The following is an 18882-nucleotide window of genomic DNA, read 5'->3' as shown; positions in this document are numbered from 1 at the left end:
CCCACGAGATGTAGGCTGTAACAGTGAAATGAGCCTCAATCCAGTTCTAGGTGCTGACTATTGGCTCACGCACGCAACTGCTTCTGATTTGACAGTAATGAGTAATTTGGGGTGGCAATGTCACATTGGCAAAGTAGAGATGCTCTTTTGAATTTGAGATTTATCTAGAGGGAGCTTTAATCTGCATCTTGTTGTGTTGCACCTGAACTAAAATGCACTATGTTACAACCAGGTGAGAGAGGTCTGGGGTTCCCTTCCAGCCTTCACCTGATCTTACTGTAACAGGGTTTTAGTTTTAAACACACTGCTTTTAGCTCCCCCTTGGTGAATCCTTGTTCACCGCTTTCCAATTATAAGGCAAAGAAATGAGCACAAATAGGTTTTCTTGGGTTTAAAGAAGAAAGGTGAAATTTTATTAAACTTAAACTCTAATTCAGTTGATGCCTACGGATACACGACGTGCCCACACTAGCATGCAAACACGATACACATTTGCAGATAAAGACAGAAAAGAGCAGAAGAAATAAAGTGGAAAGTTTTAGGCAATATCTGAAGAGTTGTTGTTACGGTTCTTCAAGCTCATTGTAGTCCTTTTGTAAGTATTTCTTGCTTTTCGTTGGGGCCCAGTATTCTTCTTAAACCTTGTTCACTGTAGGAGACTTTTCTCTCTTGGGGTTCATGTGACTTCAGTGGGTTTTTGGAGTTCCGTGAGAAAGAGATGGAGGCAGACAGGAGGTCATCTTCAGTCCAGGAGCAAACAGCTTTCTGCCAGTCCAAACACTGTCTCGGCAATTTAAAACTCCCCAAGTTGGCCAGCAGGGTGGTCACGTGACCGACTGGTTTGACCAGGTCTGTTCTGTGTATTGTATTGGAGCAGGGGATAGCTCCTTTTGTCTACAAGCCTGTCTGTTAATACGCAAATATGTCTTTCCAGCCAGGGGCCTGGCAACCCCTTGTATCAGGCCTTCTCTTCTTCCCAACAATAATTTGAAATTTAATGTCCATGTGGTGAAAGTAATATGCCTCATTCTTCGCAGGTGGGGGCCTGCATGACAGCTGTTATAGAAAATGTCCATTCCCAGCATGCTTGATGCGCACAGAATTCATATTTAGAGGGAAACCTATCACTGCACCACAAGGTGGTAGCAACTTATTCTGAGGTTGTGTAATTATTAATGTTGTTAGATTTCCTTCAGACTACAATGTTTCTTCTCCTATATCTCGTGCGTTTGTGTGTGCATGCAGGATTTCAAAATTACATTAAAAGCTTATTTATATTCCCTTGAGCTAACTTTATTAAAGTTTATTCGACATAGCTTTCTCTCATGGTTCCGTGCATCAGTGCATTGCAGGTCATTGATTCATTCTTCTGATCTATGCTGAGGTGGCTTATCTGCAGTAGTAGTGGTACTAAGTCCATTAAGGTCGATCTCATTACTTCCTGGGATAAGCAGAGGAAAATAACCAGCCAGCAACCCCATTCCTGAGCACAGTCCTGTGATGCTATTGGAAGGGGAAGGTGAACAGACACAGAATTGGACTTGACTGTGATATTTCCCACAGGTGAATAGCTTGCCAGTACTCACTGTCTAGGTGTGTACATTAAAACTGGCACCCAAGTTAGATACCCAAGGATAGCCCTGCACTGTTCAGTGCCTTCAATAGAGAATGAAAACCATGAAATAAATAAAAGTACACCCTTCCCCCACTTCCCTCCCACTCCTCCATAGGAAAATGTATTTTTCTGTGTTTATTGTCAACTCTGGGTTTATGGGGCTCAGGGACAGGCCGCAGGACCTTATCTTTTCTGTTAAGGAGCTGGGGTGTACTTTGTTTCACCCTTTTCTCTTCTGTACAGTAACGCTGGAATTTATCAAGTTTTTTTTTCTCTAGCCAGTGAATAATAAGTGGTTGTGCTGTATTTCATTCCTGTTCCATAACCTCTGTTCCAGGGGTCAACCAGACATCGGCAGCCTGGTTCCAGTAGGCCCGAAGTACACTGTGAAATGGAGCATTCCACTGCTGCAGGTTCAGGTTGTGGAGGTTGGCCTTGAAGGGAAAGGTTATGACAAGGATACGATAATCTTTCAGCATCCAGGGGGTAAAAAGACCTCCTCTACCTCGCTATCAAGTAAGTCTGGGTTTGCTGTGGATTTATCAACTGGAAGTTCCCTTAAGTCTTGCTGATGGACTTGCTAGCAATATTGAAGTCCGTGGGATTAATGAAGCAGTGACTACATGGTTATAAAATTGACCAAGGGACAAAAAGCACAGGGTAGTGGTGAATGGTTATTTTTGTTGCGATCTGTGATTGCACGCTTGAAAAGGTGTTGAAAGGAGGTTGAACAAAAACTAGAACTTGCAAAGGGGAATTGGATAAATACTTGAAGGGGAAAAGTTTGCAGGGGAGTGGGACTACTTGGATAGATCTGTCAAGGAACTGGCGCAGGCATGATTGGCTGAATGCTGCCTTTTTGTGCTATATTATTCTGTGATAGAGCAATAGCTGTAGCCAGGGTGAAAGAGACTTGTACATGCCATCGTCAGGGTGTTTCTGGATCTTTTGTACTGGACAAACTGTTTGACACAATACCCAATGTGGAGTAGAACAAACCCGTAGTATTGAGTTACATTGCTGGCTGTACACCACTTTCTGAACATGGAAATCTCAGCTTTGTGCACAATGACAGGAATGGACTGTACTGTGCAGCCATACCCGCCCCCCCACTGCTCCCCAATAGCCTGTTGCCAGTCCCTTGGGCTTTGGCAAGAAGAATGGCAACTTGGGTAAGGTACCAGAAGGGCAGCAGATGCCTTTGAAACTGCACGCTAGCATAAATCAGTGCCTTCAGAAGGGGGAACTGCATATGAGAGAGCACAGTGTGCACAGGTCTGACATCAGTAGCCTGTTGGTGCATTGGAGTTCGGACACTCCTATATGTTTTCTATAAGTGCTTGGTGTAGGATACTCCACCTTTTAATGTATTTTCCTTTTCTCCCTTTAGGTAAGATTTATATGGGTCCTCCACGGCTTTACCAGGAGCTTCAGGAATTACAACAGGATCTGGTAGTTGTGAACCAGATATCGCAGCTTATAAGCACACTCCATGGCACTTATCAGGTACAACCCCTGAACTCTGACCTTCCAACAAAAGTGAGATAACCCTGCATTTCCAAACCATTTATGGCTTTCTGTTCAGTGTAAGATTGGGGCATCTTTTTGTTTTGGGTAGAAAAATGGTACAGAAGCCGTTTCCTTTAATTTTCCACATCAAAGGCCATCTCAACTGGAAGGGCTTCTGTTTCCTGAATGTATCGATCCTGTGTGACGACGTACAAAAGAATGTCAATGTGGCAGATGTTGATAGTTGTCACAGTGCATTCATCCTTCAAAATTTAGGCCTCTGTAACCTCTTCAAGGAAGAAAATAATGTTAGTTGATGGTTTGTGGATGACTAGGTTGCTCCCCTGCTCTCATGGATAAGGACCAAACGAGGACTTGCCCGACTAGCAGCAGTGAAGTGCTACCAGAGCAGTCATTGAGGACTGTTGCAGTGTTAAAGGAGCACTTTTGATCTCTTCACAGGAGAGGCTGTGCAAAATACTCCATTTTGTGCATCTCTCACAGTTGTAGTGTGCTGGGCCCTGCACAGTTCCACCATGTTTTTTTTTTAAAAAAAGGCCTTGAGTTGGATGTTTCTGTGGAGGTGTCTTGAGCTGTTTCGGAGACAAAAACACAACAGGTTGACCATCACTTAATACTCATCAGTGAGTGCTGCAAAGGGCATCAGAGCACAACTAATCAATGAAGATTTCTCTTTGGTTTAACATAGTTATCTTCGTTGCCACTGCCTTAAACCTCCTTCCTCACCTTCAAGTAAAGAAAGAATCCTTCATTCCAGAACTCCTCACAGAACATCACATTATATCAGACCTTTTAGCCCCTACATGACCATGCCAATAAGAATTACCTGATTGAATTAGTCAGCAAGAAATAAGTCTGTTCTTAACATCCCACAGATAACAAAGTATAACACTGTACGTTCTCTATTAATACGTCATCAAAGTGAACAGAAGCAAACTAGGGAACAATCGAAATGTGGAGCTTATTCAAGGAGCAGCTACTGCGTGTCCTTGATAAAAATGTACCTGTCAGGCAGGGAGGAAGTTGTCGAGCGAGGGAGCCGTGGTTTACTAAAGAAGTTGAAGCGCTTGTCAAGAGGAAGAAGAAGGCTTATGTTAGGATGAGACGTGAAGGCTCAGTTAGGGCACTTGAGAGTTACAAGCTAGCCAGGAAGGATCTAAAGAGAGAGCTAAGAAGAGCAAGGAGAGGACACGAGAAGTCATTGGCGGATAGGATCAGGGAAAACCCTAAGGCTTTCTATAGGTATATCAGGAATAAAAGAATGACTAGAGTTAGATTAGGGCCAATCAAGGATAGTAGTGGGAAGTTGTGTGTGGAATCAGAGGAGATAGGGGAAGCATTAAATGAATATTTTTCGTCAGTATTTACAGTAGAGAAAGAAAATGTTGTCGAGGAGAATACTGAGATTCAGGCTACTAGGCTAGATGGGATTGAGGTTCACAAGGAGGAGGTGTTAGCAATTTTGGAAAGTGTGAAAATAGATAAGTCCCCTGGGCCAGATGGGATTTATCCTAGGATTCTCTGGGAAGCTCGGGAGGAGATTGCAGAGCCCTTTGTCCTTGATCTTTATGTCGTCATTGTCGACAGGAATAGTGCCGGAAGACTGGAGGATAGCAAATGTTGTCCCCTTGTTCAAGAAGGGGAGTAGAGACAGCCCTGGTAATTATAGACCTGTGAGCCTTACTTCGGTTGTGGGTAAAATGTTGGAAAAGGTTATAAGAGACAGGATTTATAATCATCTAGAAAAGAATAAGTTCATTAGCGATAGTCAGCACGGTTTTGTGAAGGGTAGGTCGTGCCTCACAAACCTTATTGAGTTTTTCGAGAAGGGGACCAAACAGGTGGATGAGGGTAAAGCAGTGGATGTGGTGTATATGGATTTCAGTAAGGCGTTTGATAAGGTTCCCCACGGTAGGCTATTGCAGAAAATACGGAAGTATGGGGTTGAAGGTGATTTAGAGCTTTGGATCAGAAATTGGCTAGCTGAAAGAAGACAGAGGGTGGTGATTGATGGCAAATGTTCATCCTGGAGTTTAGTTACTAGTAGTGTACCGCAAGGATCTGTTTTGGGGCCACTGCTGCTTGTCATTTTTATAAATGACCTGGAAGAGGGTGTAGAAGGGTGGGTTAGTAAATTTGCGGATGACACGAATGTCGGTGGAGTTGTGGATAGTGCCGAAGGATGTTGTCGGGTACAGAGGGACATAGATAGGCTGCAGAGCTGGGCTGAGAGATGGCAAATGGAGTTTAATGCGGAAAAGTGTGAGGTGATTCACTTTGGAAGGAGTAACAGGAATGCAGAGTACTGGGCTAATGGGAAGATTCTTGGTAGTGTAGATGAACAGAGAGATCTTGGTGTCCAGGTACATAACCTGGGTAGCAACCTTCAGGGATTTAATAGGGCTGTTAAGAAGGCATATGGTGTGTTAGCTTTTATTAGTAGGGGGATCGCGTTTCGGAGCCACGAGGTCATGCTGTAGCTGTACAAAACTCTGGTGAGACCGCACCTGGAGTATTGCGTGCAGTTCTGGTCACCGCATTATAGGAAGGATGTGGAAGCTTTGGAAAGGGTGCAGAGGAGATTTACTAGGATGTTGCCTGGTATGGAGGGAAGGTCTTGCGAGGAAAGGCTGAGGGACTTGAGGTTGTTTTCGTTGGAGAGAAGGAGGAGGAGAGGTGACTTAATAGAGACATATAAGATAATCAGAGGGTTAGATAGGGTGGATAGTGAGAGTCTTTTTCCTCGGATGATGATGGCAAACACGAGGGGACATAGCTTTAAGTTGAGGGGTGATAGATATAGGACAGATGTTAGAGGTAGTTTCTTTACTCCGAGAGTAATAGGGGCGTGGAACGCCCTGCCTGCAACAGTAGTAGACTCGCCAACTTTAAGGGCATTTAAGTGGTCATTGGATAGACATATGGATGAAAATGGAATAGTGTAGGTCAGATGGTTTCACAGGTCGGTGCAACATCGAGGGCCGAAGGGTCTGTACTGCGCTGTAATATTCTAATTCTAATATTTTTAAAGCCTTTCTTAAAGGCTAAGTTTGCCTTTCATTCTCCCATTCTAGTGCTTCTCCTGCATATAACCCGAGGACCAGTATTGCCAGAGGTGGTTGGCTGCTCTTGCCCTGAATTAATGGTCCTCTCACAGCAGCTACCTCCTGCTTCTCTGCAGCTTGTTCCTGATTTGCCACTTCTCATGGTCCACTGGTGTGTCTCTCGGCAGGGGGGAGATGGGGTGGCAAGACTGGAGGCCTGATATGTGCTGCAATCCGAGGAGTTAACAGTGCCAGGCAGTTCAACCATTCCATGGGACCCTCGCTGTGTGTCCCCACTGATCAGCTGGATAGCTAGTCTAATAGTAGTGATCGGATCCTTGAGAGACAGCACTCCAGGACTTGAGCACAAAATCTAGGTTAACAGCCCAGCGGAGAGGGCTGCACTGTCTGAAGTGCTGTCTTTTGGTTGAGATGTTAAACCGAGGCCCCCTCTGTCTATGCAGTTGGGCCCCTCTGCCCCCATGGACTATTCGAAGAAGAGCAGGGAGTTCCCCCTGGTGTACAGGCCAATATTTATCCCTCAACTAACATTACTTTAAAAAAAAACCAGATTATCAGGTCAATACTTCATTGCTGCTTGTGGGAGCTAGCTGTGCACAAATTGGCTGCTGCATTTTCTACATTACAATGTTGACTGCACTTCCAACACGGATTCATTGTCTGTGAAGTGCTTTAGGATGACCTGAAGCCGTGAAAGGCATTGTACAAATACAAGTCTGTCTTTTCTTCCTAGCTGCTAGGTTCTGAAACCTGGTACATGGGGTACTGCCGAATCTGTCACCAGAGCTGCAATCTGCGCTTCTGTGGAAGTGGAAGCCATTGACTGATCTTTAGTTGCCTCTTAATTGGGGTGGGGGTGGGGGGTTGTCTGCTGCAGATTCCAGTGAAGCTGCCAAACGCTCCATTGCTATCAACAACACTTCAATGATATTTCTGCAAAAGAAGGATGTAAACTCTTATAGTCACACTTGTCAGTTGTCACCCATTGAATGATAATGGAAATCACGATGGATTTTTTTTTCCTGTTTTATTGATAAATCTCAAGCCAAGGCCTGTAACAGTGGCTCATGGAGGTGGTTCTGTAATTTTCACACTTATGAAGGGGATTCACCAAGTGGATCCAGGCAATTGTTCACTGTAGCAAAATTCCTAACAATGAGCCCTTTATGGAAAAAAAAAATCCATGACTATGAGTTGAAGTGAAGGAGAAGCTCTACACCCAAAGAGTAACAAAATCATAGAATAAATGTCAAGGACAGGTCATTGAAATGGATGATTGGTCAAAAGTTCGAATGCTGAAAGAAGGGACTGAGGGATTTGGTGAGGAGAGGTAGGCAGGGTTTCTTTATGACTAAGGAAACATTTGTTGAGCATAATGACCCTTTTCTGCTTGTATAACTTTGACTTTTAATCATAAAACTGGTGCTTACCATAATACTGGCATATCTTTTGCCTAGATTTTTTCACAGGATCTCTGCAATAATACTAGTGCAGTCAATCCTTGATGGCTTATTCTGATCTGTCCCATTTCCCAGAACCTAAACCTCACTGTAGCCCAGGATTGGACCCGAGCTCTCCAGAGATTGATTAGGATCAAAGAGGACGAGATCCAATCAGCAAACAAGTGTCGTCTCCGTCTCCTGTTGCCAGGGAAACCAGACAAGTAAGGATGGGTGGGTGGATGGGTGGGAGGGGAGAGCCCAACTAGCAAATTAAAATGTATTCTGTTCTCCTTTTCAGTTGGTAGGTCTTCACCTATCTGATCATGAACATTTTGCTGAATGGTCCCACCCAAAATGTTACTTTTTATTTTCCTTTCAGATGCTGACTGACCTATAGTGTATTTGTATCATTCTCTCTTTTCTGCTTCATATTTCCAGCAATTGTGGTCTTTCTGTAATATAGGGTTAGTTATTTTTGTTGCTGATTTTTTGTTTTTGGGAGGATGGGATTGAAGGGAAAGATCACCAAGAATAGCCATGCAAGGTGGGTTTGGATGACTCCATGCTGCTGCATGTATTGTGAGCCAGTGGCAAGGACAGGGTAACAGGATATGGAGGAGAATATTAGCCTGGTCCCAATAGGATGTGCTACATTTTTCTTCCCTTAAGCAAGTACATGTTCATGTTTTGTCAAGAGCTCGGTTGTTGAAGGAAATGCATAGTTGAACCACACAGATTAGAATGATTCTGGTTTGATCTCAGCCAAGCCAATAGTTGGGGCTGCTACAACCAGCCTTTTCTCCCCTGGAGTAGGAAGTGGGGAAATTCAGCCAGGGTTCTTGCCTCTGATTATGATCCAGTGGCTTCCCATCCCCTGGCTGAAAAGCAGATGTGTGTTGGAATCAGCTGAGGAAGGGATTGGATTTGGATGTGATGCCCTTCACAGTGGAATAGCCTACTAACATACAATTTAGGCTTGCACGCAAAGTTAAACTGCTGGGGTAAGCTGCCCGAGGGCTTCCAGTGTCCGTGGAACTATGTCCCTGGAATAATCTGTATCTCCAAGTGAGGAGGGGAGAAAATTGCCAAGAAAAAATTGAAGAAACTATTGAAGTCTGATCCCACTAAGAACTGCATTTTTCTAATTAAATACATGTTCAGCACCTTACTTAGCAGTGAATGAACAGCAGACTGCATGAGCATCAGCTAAACCAGATTACATTACTCAGGCCAAGGATATATGGCTGGTTCCATTTGATATATTGAAAGTCCTAGATATGTTAAATAACACTTTTTTTAATGTGATGGGTTAAAGTTTCTTAAAAATGTATGTCTGCTGCGTTGGGTATTAAATGTCTTATTTAATAACTGATTTAGCAGAATCTCTTCATTTCTAAAAGATGCAGCTTTCCAAATCTGCTTTCATAGATTTCTTTCCGGTGGTTTAGCTTTTTATCTATAATTTACAGCAGCCCTCCAAGTCGGACGGAAACAGCTTAACGACGACATAAACCTCTTGCTTTACTTTCTGCGAGTTGTTTAAGATTTCTGCTGACCAGTAAACTCAACTGTGATTAATTGTCATCTTTTCTCCCCCTCCCCTCTTTACTCTTTCCTAAAGGTCCGGAAGGCCAGTCAGCTTTATGGTGGTATTTAACACTCCAAACCCTCGCAGTAAAATCTCCTGGGTGAATCGGCTGCATATGGCTAAAGTTGCACTAAGTAGGTAATGGTCTGGTCTAAATCACTAGCCTGAAGATTTACCCCTGCCCACACCACATAACTCAATAGAAAGAAGTTGTGTTGTCTTGTTTCACACACTCTTGGTTGCGAATTTAAGTCCCTGTGTTGATGGGCATTTGAATCTGCCATGTCCGCACACATGGTCTCAACTTTGAGAAGGCAGAATGATTTGGGATTGTGCAACTTCCCTATGACTTCCTACAGCAATGATGCTGTGAGCAGGTGGAATATTTGGAAATAGCTTAGAGACAACTTAGTTCTGACTTGCGAATCCATCCATGCTTTGAAAGGTGACCAAATATGCACAGGGTAAATGGAGCAGCCTCGAGGGGCAAAGTGGCCTACTCCTGCTCCTAATGCGTATGTTGGTACACGCTGAGCCTCTGCTTATTGACTGTTGCCAAGTCCAAACCCCAGTGGGGCAAGCTAGGGAGTAGAATCATGTCTTGTGTTCCAATTCTGCTAAAAGAGGAAAGATCATTTGAAAATCCTAATAATGCTTCCATTAATAAGGGAAAAAAAATAGACCTTTTAAAGGAAAATCAGAGTTTTGACACTCAATTTATATTTAATGAATTACCAACAGCCTGCTCAAAACAGCTGAGTGCAGCACTAATGGGTGGTAACCTTACTCTTGACCTAGATCTTGAGCTGAAGTAAGTGGAGTACTTCGAAGCAGAAACTTTTCATTGTTGAGAAACGAAAGAAGGATGTAAATGGACATAACTCCCATTTATTCTTTATTAGCAGATGGCGAAGTGATCCCGAAGTGTTTTTCTCCCCCTACTTTCACAGTACCATGTTGAATAATTACAGCATGTTCTGAAACAGCCCGAAACGATGAACACCTCCTGCTGAGCAGTGTGTGTGCATTGTTACCAAATAATTGCCACATCTGACAGGATTCACTTCATAAGTTTGATCTGTCAGCTTGTTATCGAGATTAATTAGCCGTGCTATTAAGGTGTGTAGGTGTCTCTTCATATTGAGGGCACTTAATTAAAATACACCAGCAATTTCTAGAACATTAGCAAAAATGATACCCAGCTATTTATTGCACAAAATGGAATATAATGGTTTTCAGCCTACGTGGGCTGTTAAATAGTCCCTTGACCAGTCTCTTAAATTGAAAAGATATCCAATAATGGATGAATGGAAATTATATGGAGTGTTTAGTGCAGTCCCTCCTCTTTAATTACAGTGTCTGCAAAAGTGTCTTGCAATCAGCCCTTAAAGGATCCGTTCCTTGAAGGCTGCTCTGGTAAATGCATTGCCCAGTGTAACTCTGAGGCAACCTGGAGACTGCTGGATTCAATCTCCCATCAGTAGCTAAATGAGGCGATCCAAGCTCTGGGCAGCATTAGAGGTGTCACAACTGTAGCTGTGAATGTCAGATGATGGCTGGTTTGAGCTCCACTGTAATGTGCCCATGGATGAGAGACTCTGTGACATGATTTAAGACTCACGCACGATGAATGACCACATGAATAAGGTACCAGAAGCTACGCAACTGTACCTTAAAACAAGTCAGTCACTTGGGAGAAGAGTGCTGAGAAAACTGGGCAATTTAAAAAGAAAATCATTGGGTCATATTTTGAACCACTTGAAACCAATTATAACCTGAATTGAATTAGAATTACTACGGAGAACTCAAATCTTGAAGTGTTCTGAATATTATGTAGTAGGTTTAGTGTCAGTGCTTCTCTTTAAACCCTGTTGATAAGTGCCTACTTTTTTTCTCTCTCTCTCTCTCTCTCTCATCCTCAGCTAAAGATAACCAACCTGGCTGGTTCTGTATTGAGGATGATGGAAAAACAAAGGCTCCATTTTGGTGCCCTTTGCTTGCCTGTCGTATGCCCATGTATGGCTCAAAATGTCAGGACCTGAAGGTAAGGCTACGAAAAAGCATCGAGAAATTCCATTGTCTTTAAAAATATCTGTATTTGGTATATATTTGACCATCTATATATGTTGTAATCTTGGTTTTGATACTGTGCTCTTTAAAAGAAATAACTTGCACTTTTTATAATGTTTTTCACAACCTCAGGATATCCCAACGCGCCTTACAGCCAATGAAATACATTTGAAGTGTTCACTGTTGTAATATGAGTGCTACCACTGAGCTGCAACTGACACAGCTTTACATAATTTTATGACTACACTTTGGAGAATTATTTTTCAGAATTATAGTTTTCCCTATTCAAGATCTGTGTTCCCATACTTCATACATCGAGGCCTCTACATGAGCCGATTCCAGCCATCATTTGTAGTAAGGTCCCTTGGTGCAAATTGTAGCTAAAAGGTTGGATTTTTGGAAGCAAGGAAAAACCATTAGGCCATTTAAAGCAAACCCTCTTCTACAGATCAACCCTACATATCTGCAAATGCAATACCTTGATTCAAGAAAGGAGGGAGACAGAAAGTGGGAAACTACAGGCCAGTTAGCCTGACATCTGTCATAGGGAAATTACTAGAATCCATTATTAAGGAGGTTATAGCAGGATGCTTAGAAAATCATAATGGGATGAGACAGAGTCAACATGATTTTGTGAAAGGGAAATAGCATTTAACTAATTTATTAGTTCTGCTGGTCTGATTAGTAAGTTTGCGGACGACACAAAGGTTGGTGGAGTTGCGGATAGTGATGAGGATTGTCAGAGGATACAGCAGGATATAGATCGGTTGGAGACTTGGGCAGAGAAATGGCAGATGGAGTTTAATCCGGACAAATGTGAGGTAATGCATTTTGGAAGGTCTAATGCAGCTGGGAAGTATACAGTAAATGGCAGAACCCTTAGGAGTATTGACAGGCAGAGAGATCTGGGCGTACAGGTCCACAGGTCACTGAAAGAGGCAACGCAGGTGGACAAGGTAGTCAAGAAGGCATACGGCATGTTTGCCTTCATCGGTTGGGGCATAGAGTATAAAAATTGGCAAGTCATGCTGCAGCTGTACAGAACTTTAGTTAGGCCACTTAGAATATTGGGTGCAGTTCTGGTCGCCACACTACCAGAAGGATGTGGAGGCTTTGGAGAGGGTACAGAAGAGGTTTACCAGGATGTTGCCTGGTCTGGAGGGCATTAGCTATGAGGAGAGGTTGGATAAACTCGGATTGTTTTCACCGGAATGACGGAGGTGGAGGGGCGACATGATAAGAGGTTTACAAAGTTATAAACGGCATGGACAGAGTGGATAGTCAGAAGCTTTTTCCCAGGGTGGAAGAGTCAGTTACTAGGGGACATAGGTTTAAGGTGCGAGGGGCAAAGTTTAGAGGGGATGTGCGAGGCAAGTTCTTTACACAGAGGGTGGTGAGTGCCTGGAACTTGTTGCCGGGGTAGGTGGTGGAAGCAGGTACGATAGCGACGTTTAAGAGGCATCTTGACAAATGCATGAATAGGATGGGAATAGAGGGATACGGTCCCTGGAAGTGCAGAAGGTTTTAGTTTAGGCAGGCATCAAGATCGGCGCAGGCTTGGAGGGCCGAATGGCCTGTTCCTGTGCTGTACTGTTCTTTGTTCTTTGTTCGAGGAAGTAATGAGCAAGATGTATAAAAGGGAACCTGTAGATGTGGTGTACTTAGATTTCCAAAAGGCATTTGATAAGGTGCCACATCAAAGGTTACTACACAAGATAAGAGCACATGGTATAGGGGGTAACATATTAGCGTGGATAAAGGATTGGTTAGCTAACAGGAAGCAGAGAGTAGGGATAAGTGGGTCTTTTTTGACTTTGTAAGCTGTATCTAGTGCAGTGCCACAGGGATCAGTGTTAGGGCCTTAACTATTTACAATTTATATCAATGACTTGGATGAAGGGACCGAATGCATAGTAGCTAAATTTGCCAATGACACCAAGATAGGTAGGAAGGTAAGTTGTCAAGAGCAGGTAAAGAGTCTACAAAAAGATATAGATAGGTTAGGTGAGTGGGCAAAAATTTGGCAGATGGAGTGTAATGTGGGAAAATGTGAACTTGTCCGCTTTGGCAGGAAGAATCGAAAAGCTAGTTAATGGAGAGAGATTGCAGAACTCAGTGGTACAGAAGGATCTGGGTGTCCTGGTACATGAATCACAAAAGGTTAGTATGCAGGTACAGCAAGCGATTAGAAAGGCAAATGGAATGTTGGTGTTTATTGCAAGGGGAGTCGAGTACAAAAGTAGGTAAGTGTTGCTACAGCTGTACAGGACCTTGATGAGACCACATCTGGAGTACTGTGTACAGATTTAGTCTCCATATTTGAAAAGGGATATTATTACATTAGAAGCAGTTCAGAGAAGGTTCACTTGACTAATTCCGAGATGAAGGGCTCATCTTTATGAAGAAAAGTTGAACAGATTGGGCCTGTACCCATTGGAGTTTAGTAGAATGCACGGTGATCTTATTGAAACATATAAAATCCTGAGGGGACTTAACAGAGTGGATAGCAGGAGGATGTTTCCCCTTGCGGGGGAGACTAGAACTAGGGGACATCGTTTAAGAATAAGAGGTCTCCATTTTAAGATGGCGATGAGGAGAAATTGATTTTCTGAAAGGGTTGTTATTCTGTGCAATTCTCTTCCCCAGAATACAGTGGAGGCTGGGTCATTGAATTTATTCAAGGCTGAGTGAGATAGATTTTTGATAGACAAGGGAGTCGAGGGTTATGGGGGGGCAGACAGGAAAGTGGAGTTGACGCCACAACCAGATCAGCCATGAAGTGGCGAATAGCCTACCCCTGCTCCTTAGTATTATGTTCCTTCAATATTGCTCAGTTCCTTCTCTTCCCCAGAATTTGTGAAACCCTTTCCACTGTCCACTTCAATGGCCTTCACTGATAACTGTTTCCAGCTTCTTATTCCTATATAAAAACAAGAAATGTTGGAAATACTCAGCAGGTCTGGCAGCATCTGTGAAGAGAGAAGCAGAGTTAACGTTTCAGGTCAGTGACCCTTCATCAAAACTGGCAAATATTAGAAATGTAAAAGGTTATAAGCAAGTAAAGTGGGGGTGGGGCAAGAGATAACAAAGGAGAAGGTGTAGATAGGACAAGGTCACAGAATAGCTGACCAGAAGGTCACGGAACAAAGATATGTTAATGGTGTGTCAACGGACTGAAAATTGAACAGCCGCAAGTACAAACATAAAAAAAAAACAGTGGGTAAGCAAACTGAACAAACTGAGATGAAATAAAATAAAATAAACACAAAAAACATTTTAAAAAAGGAAAAAGAAAAAAAATAACTGAAAATAAAAGTAAAATGGGGGGGCCCGTCATGCTCTGAAACACTGCAGCAATCCCAGGACAGAGATGTGAGCATGAGAGCAGGGGGAGTATCCCTATTGTCCTAATGTTTACCTTGTATTTGAATCTTTCACCACAGAGAATAATGTATCTAGCTTGTTCATTATCTTGAATCTGCACAATCGGGCAAAAAAATGAATTTACACTTCCAACTCATTATCGCCGGTGAAGCCATTTGTTAACATACATAGAACAGTACAGCACAGTACAGGCCCTTCGGCCCACGATGTTGTGCCGAACCTTTAACCTACTCTAAGATCAAACTAACTACCTACCCTTCATTCTACTATCATCCATGTACCTATCCAAGAGTCGCTTAAATGCCCCTAACGTATCTGCTTCTACTACCACCGCTGGCAGCGCATTCCACGCACCCACCACTCTCTCTGTAAAGAACCTACCTCTGACATCTTCCCGAAGCCTTCCTCCAATCACCTTAAAATTATGCCCCCTGGTGATGGCCCTTTCCACCCTGGGAAAAAGTCTCTGACTATCCACTCTATCTATGCCTCTCATCATCTTGTACCCCTCTATCAAGTCACCTCTCATCCTTCTTCGCTCCTTCTTCCAATTTACAATTCCTGTAGGTTGGAGATGATGAAAAAATAGTCAATTTGCACAGCATTGCATCACAATCTTTTGAGGTGCAGTTAGCAACTCAACAGGAGCCCAGAACACTGAAGCAAAATGTGCGCTAAATGTTGGACCCTGGGAATGACCCCAGAAATAAATGTCCAGTCTTCATTGACGAATCAGATTATTTCTCATTGGGAGTGAGGAACAGATGAGTTGTAGCAATATATTCCTCTTGCACCCCCGCTCCCCCCTCCTACATCACCCATGCACCCGTCACCGCCTTGTTTGGGCAATCACTCTTTGCCTTTCTGATTCTGATTTTTGAATTTGCAAGATTAAAGTTTAGCAACTTGCGGATAGTTGTCTGAAATCCAATGTTATCTAAATGCTAAATGGAAACTAGAAGCAGATGGTAACGAGTGAAGTTGGGTAGAACATTCAGCTGACGACTTGTTAAAATATAACTTTTTTATTCATGGTTTACTTATTCATTGGTGGATGGAAGAAGCAATCTGGCTGCGTGGAAAAATGAAATGCATGCATGTTTAAAACTAAATTTGTATGCAATGAGATCTTGCAAAAATAGTTAATAAGGTGAACGAGCAGTTGATCTATTTTTACTGACATTGACTGAAGAGGGAATCTTGGCTAGGATGCGAGGAGCATTCCTGGCTCCCCTTTGAGTAGTACAATGGATCGTTTAGATCCATCTGAACCACTGGAGAGGTAGACTGGGACTTCGTTTTAAGGTCTCATCTCATCTGAAAGTTGTCTGAGATGATTTTGAATTTTTGCCGGAATAGCCCAGTCCTTGGCGGCCGCGATTGGATTTAGCAGGAGGATACGGACCTCGTTTGACTGCAGTGAGCGAGATGCCAGCACTCAATCAGAGCTAGCGGGTAGATTGCCTAACTGGGTGTGGCAGAAGATCTGGCAGCTCCATGGGTGGCATGGAGAAGTGCTGGAGAGGTTCAAAGCCAAGAGAATGAGCTATACCAGGAGGGGCCTACCCAGTAGCTTGCAGCAGGCTCTTTAAGGGCTAACTGTCTGATAGAAATCAGCAAAGTGGATTCAGTGCCCAGTCTGCCCATTTGTATTGGAAATTGCAAACAGGCTCCCTACAGCCAGAGTAGGACATTGAATCCTACCTCCCGCTTGTTATGGGTAGGAATGCTGGGGGGGCCGATTGATGGGTCTGCCTGAAAATTGTATCAAGTGTCTTCAGGCATCAAAGGGGCAACCATTATATCCTTGCCATTTCAATTGCCAAATGATTCACAAATGGGACAGCCAGCATCTCTGACACCAAAGCTCTCCCACAACACTGCACTTTGGCACTGAAGGAAGGTCCCCAGCTTCAATCTTTCAGTGCTGATAGCAGTCGGGAGCAGAAACCATGGTTATGATTTTTTTTTTTTGTCTTCCCTAGCCCACTGACCATGGGTTCAGAAAGCGACAGTTGTCTGTTTCCTTTTCGCGATTCAGTGACCCACCCTGCTGTAATATGTGCATGTTGGGTGAGAACAGTCCAAAGCCCAGATGAAGCATTTTAGGCTAATAAGCAAGGACTAAACCTTTGGTCAAGGTACTAGAATTTGGCAAGTGTCTGTAGATCTGCACTCCAACATGAGTGAATGCCTCCAACAACAACCTGCATTTATATAGTACCTTTTAGCATAATAAAATGTCTTAAGAGAAGAGGAAGATTGTTTGTTTGTTTTATGGAAAATTTCAAATACTCTTGATGGTTACCAATATGAAAATAAGGAAATGGCGGTTTCTCTTCCCACTTTTCTTGCCCCCCCCCCCCCCCCCCCCCGCTTCTCCCTCACAACGTGAACACTTTTCTGCTCCGTTAGTCACCATCATTAAAGGCAAGACCAATAGTCATCAGCACACTAGCTTAATATGAGGGAAGGGAGGGAGAATTTAACTTCAGACTCGTTGAGTGAGTCAAAACAAAATGTTTACACTGTACTTGACCTTTTGATGAAGGGTACACACTCAAAACTTTAACTTGCCTTTTCTCTTTACAGATGCTAACACATCAGTGCAAACCCAACATTTTCTACCATTACCCATTAGGCCAGATGCTTTAGTGATGTTGCCTGTGAGATAAAAGTTGAAGATACCAGCAGAACTTCCCTGCTCTTCTTTGAAGAGTGTCACGGGATCTTTTATATCCACCTGTGACGACAGACAGGGCTTTGGTTTAATGTCTTATCCAAACGATGACACCTCTGACAGCACAGCACTCCGTCAGTACTACACTGGTGTGTCAGCCGAGATTGTGTTCAAGTCTCAGGTGTTAATTGAACCCGCGTCTTTCTAACTCAGACAAGAGTGCTACCCCTGAGCTAAAGCTGAGTCTGAAGTGAAACTCCGTTGAAGTGAAACTTGTCGAGTAAGCGGATCTATTTGTGAGATTAGATGCGCAGGAAAGGTTCATAGTGATGTGTTAAAAGACTAAAGCAGCTAAATGCAACTACATATGTGTAACTGGTTGATGGAAGTAAAGACATTTTGTTTTAAAGTACATATATATTATTGGTAATCCTGTAATGAATATAAATGAAAAATAGTAGGATTTGTTATAAATAAGTGAAAATGTTTGTTTTGAATGACAATGCAATGATCAGTTGTTCTATGAACATTTGGAGACATTCACTTGAGATTAGGCTTTTCAATCAACCAAGGGTTAGATGTACATTGAAGAGTTACGCTGCAAGCTGGAATTTGTATGTTGGCATTTAACGACTTGTAAAGTTGATATTCAATGTTGGATTATTAGTAACTCTAAGAAGAATGAAACATTAAAATAGGATGGTTAGTGCAGCCACGCGGTTAGAGGGAGAGAGAGAGCAAGACTTAAATGAGATGTGAAATTAAATTTTAAAAATTACTGTTTTCTCTCAACATATTTCTGTGCGATTTCTGCTGTCTGTAGACAAGTCTGAGAGTGTTGGTCTGTTTTCTAATATAAAGATTTGTTTCTGTATGAAACAGTTCCATATTTGAAATCTTGTTTTGCAAATGAATTTGGAGTACCTGAGATTTGACAGGAAAATGATCTACAAGTTTTCCAGGGCTGTGGTTGTATTAAAGAAGAAAGTGGACAAGTCCTCAAATAGGCACTTTTCACCAGGAGTCACTGGTTACGATCAGGAATGTGAACCTAGGCTTACTTTTTTTAAAAAAGAAAAAAAACCCTGCTGAGCTTGGAACATGAAGGCTAATTGGAGAGTTCCCAATTGCTACTTTGTTTGAGCTTAGCTGACTCAACCCAGACCCGGGCTCGCATCTGGGGCCTTCCTGGTTCCATAAGTCAGTTCCACACTGGGCATTACACTTACCAACCTCCAAATTGTGACTATTCGCCTGTATATATCCAATAGTTGATGGTGGTGAAGGATATTAGGACAGCACTAAACTTGCACCAATCTTAGCTTTCTGCGTGGAGTGTGACTGACTGATGGATGTATGATTTGTTTAAAAAATAATTATGAGGACAGCATAGAAGCAAACTGCAGCTGTCTGAGCTTTGTGTAGTGACTGACAGAAACAAATAATTACAGCTTTGAATTTTCTTCCAGCATAAATAACAGTAATTTGCATGAGTGACTTCTACCTAT

At 42.8% G+C, this 18882-nt stretch overlaps 1 protein-coding gene across 2 annotated transcripts in view; it reads left to right on the top strand.

The window, feature by feature from the left end:
* The window catches only part of LOC137352221 (rho guanine nucleotide exchange factor 10-like protein), a 186081-nt gene that overhangs the window by 138214 nt on the left and 28985 nt on the right, over nucleotides 1–18882 (top strand). For both annotated transcript variants that reach the window (XM_068017450.1, XM_068017451.1), the window contains 5 exons: nucleotides 1953–2131; nucleotides 3006–3121; nucleotides 7746–7873; nucleotides 9274–9374; nucleotides 11163–11284. In XM_068017450.1, the coding sequence (XP_067873551.1) occupies nucleotides 1953–2131; nucleotides 3006–3121; nucleotides 7746–7873; nucleotides 9274–9374; nucleotides 11163–11284 (646 nt within the window). The remainder of the gene's footprint in view (nucleotides 1–1952; nucleotides 2132–3005; nucleotides 3122–7745; nucleotides 7874–9273; nucleotides 9375–11162; nucleotides 11285–18882) is intronic.

Source organism: Heterodontus francisci, chromosome 37 (genome assembly GCF_036365525.1).
Source record: "Heterodontus francisci isolate sHetFra1 chromosome 37, sHetFra1.hap1, whole genome shotgun sequence".
Classification (NCBI taxonomy): Eukaryota; Metazoa; Chordata; class Chondrichthyes; order Heterodontiformes; family Heterodontidae; genus Heterodontus; species Heterodontus francisci.
The sequence above is the reverse complement of the archived record's forward strand: the minus strand, read 5'-3'. Positions and strand labels throughout refer to the sequence as shown.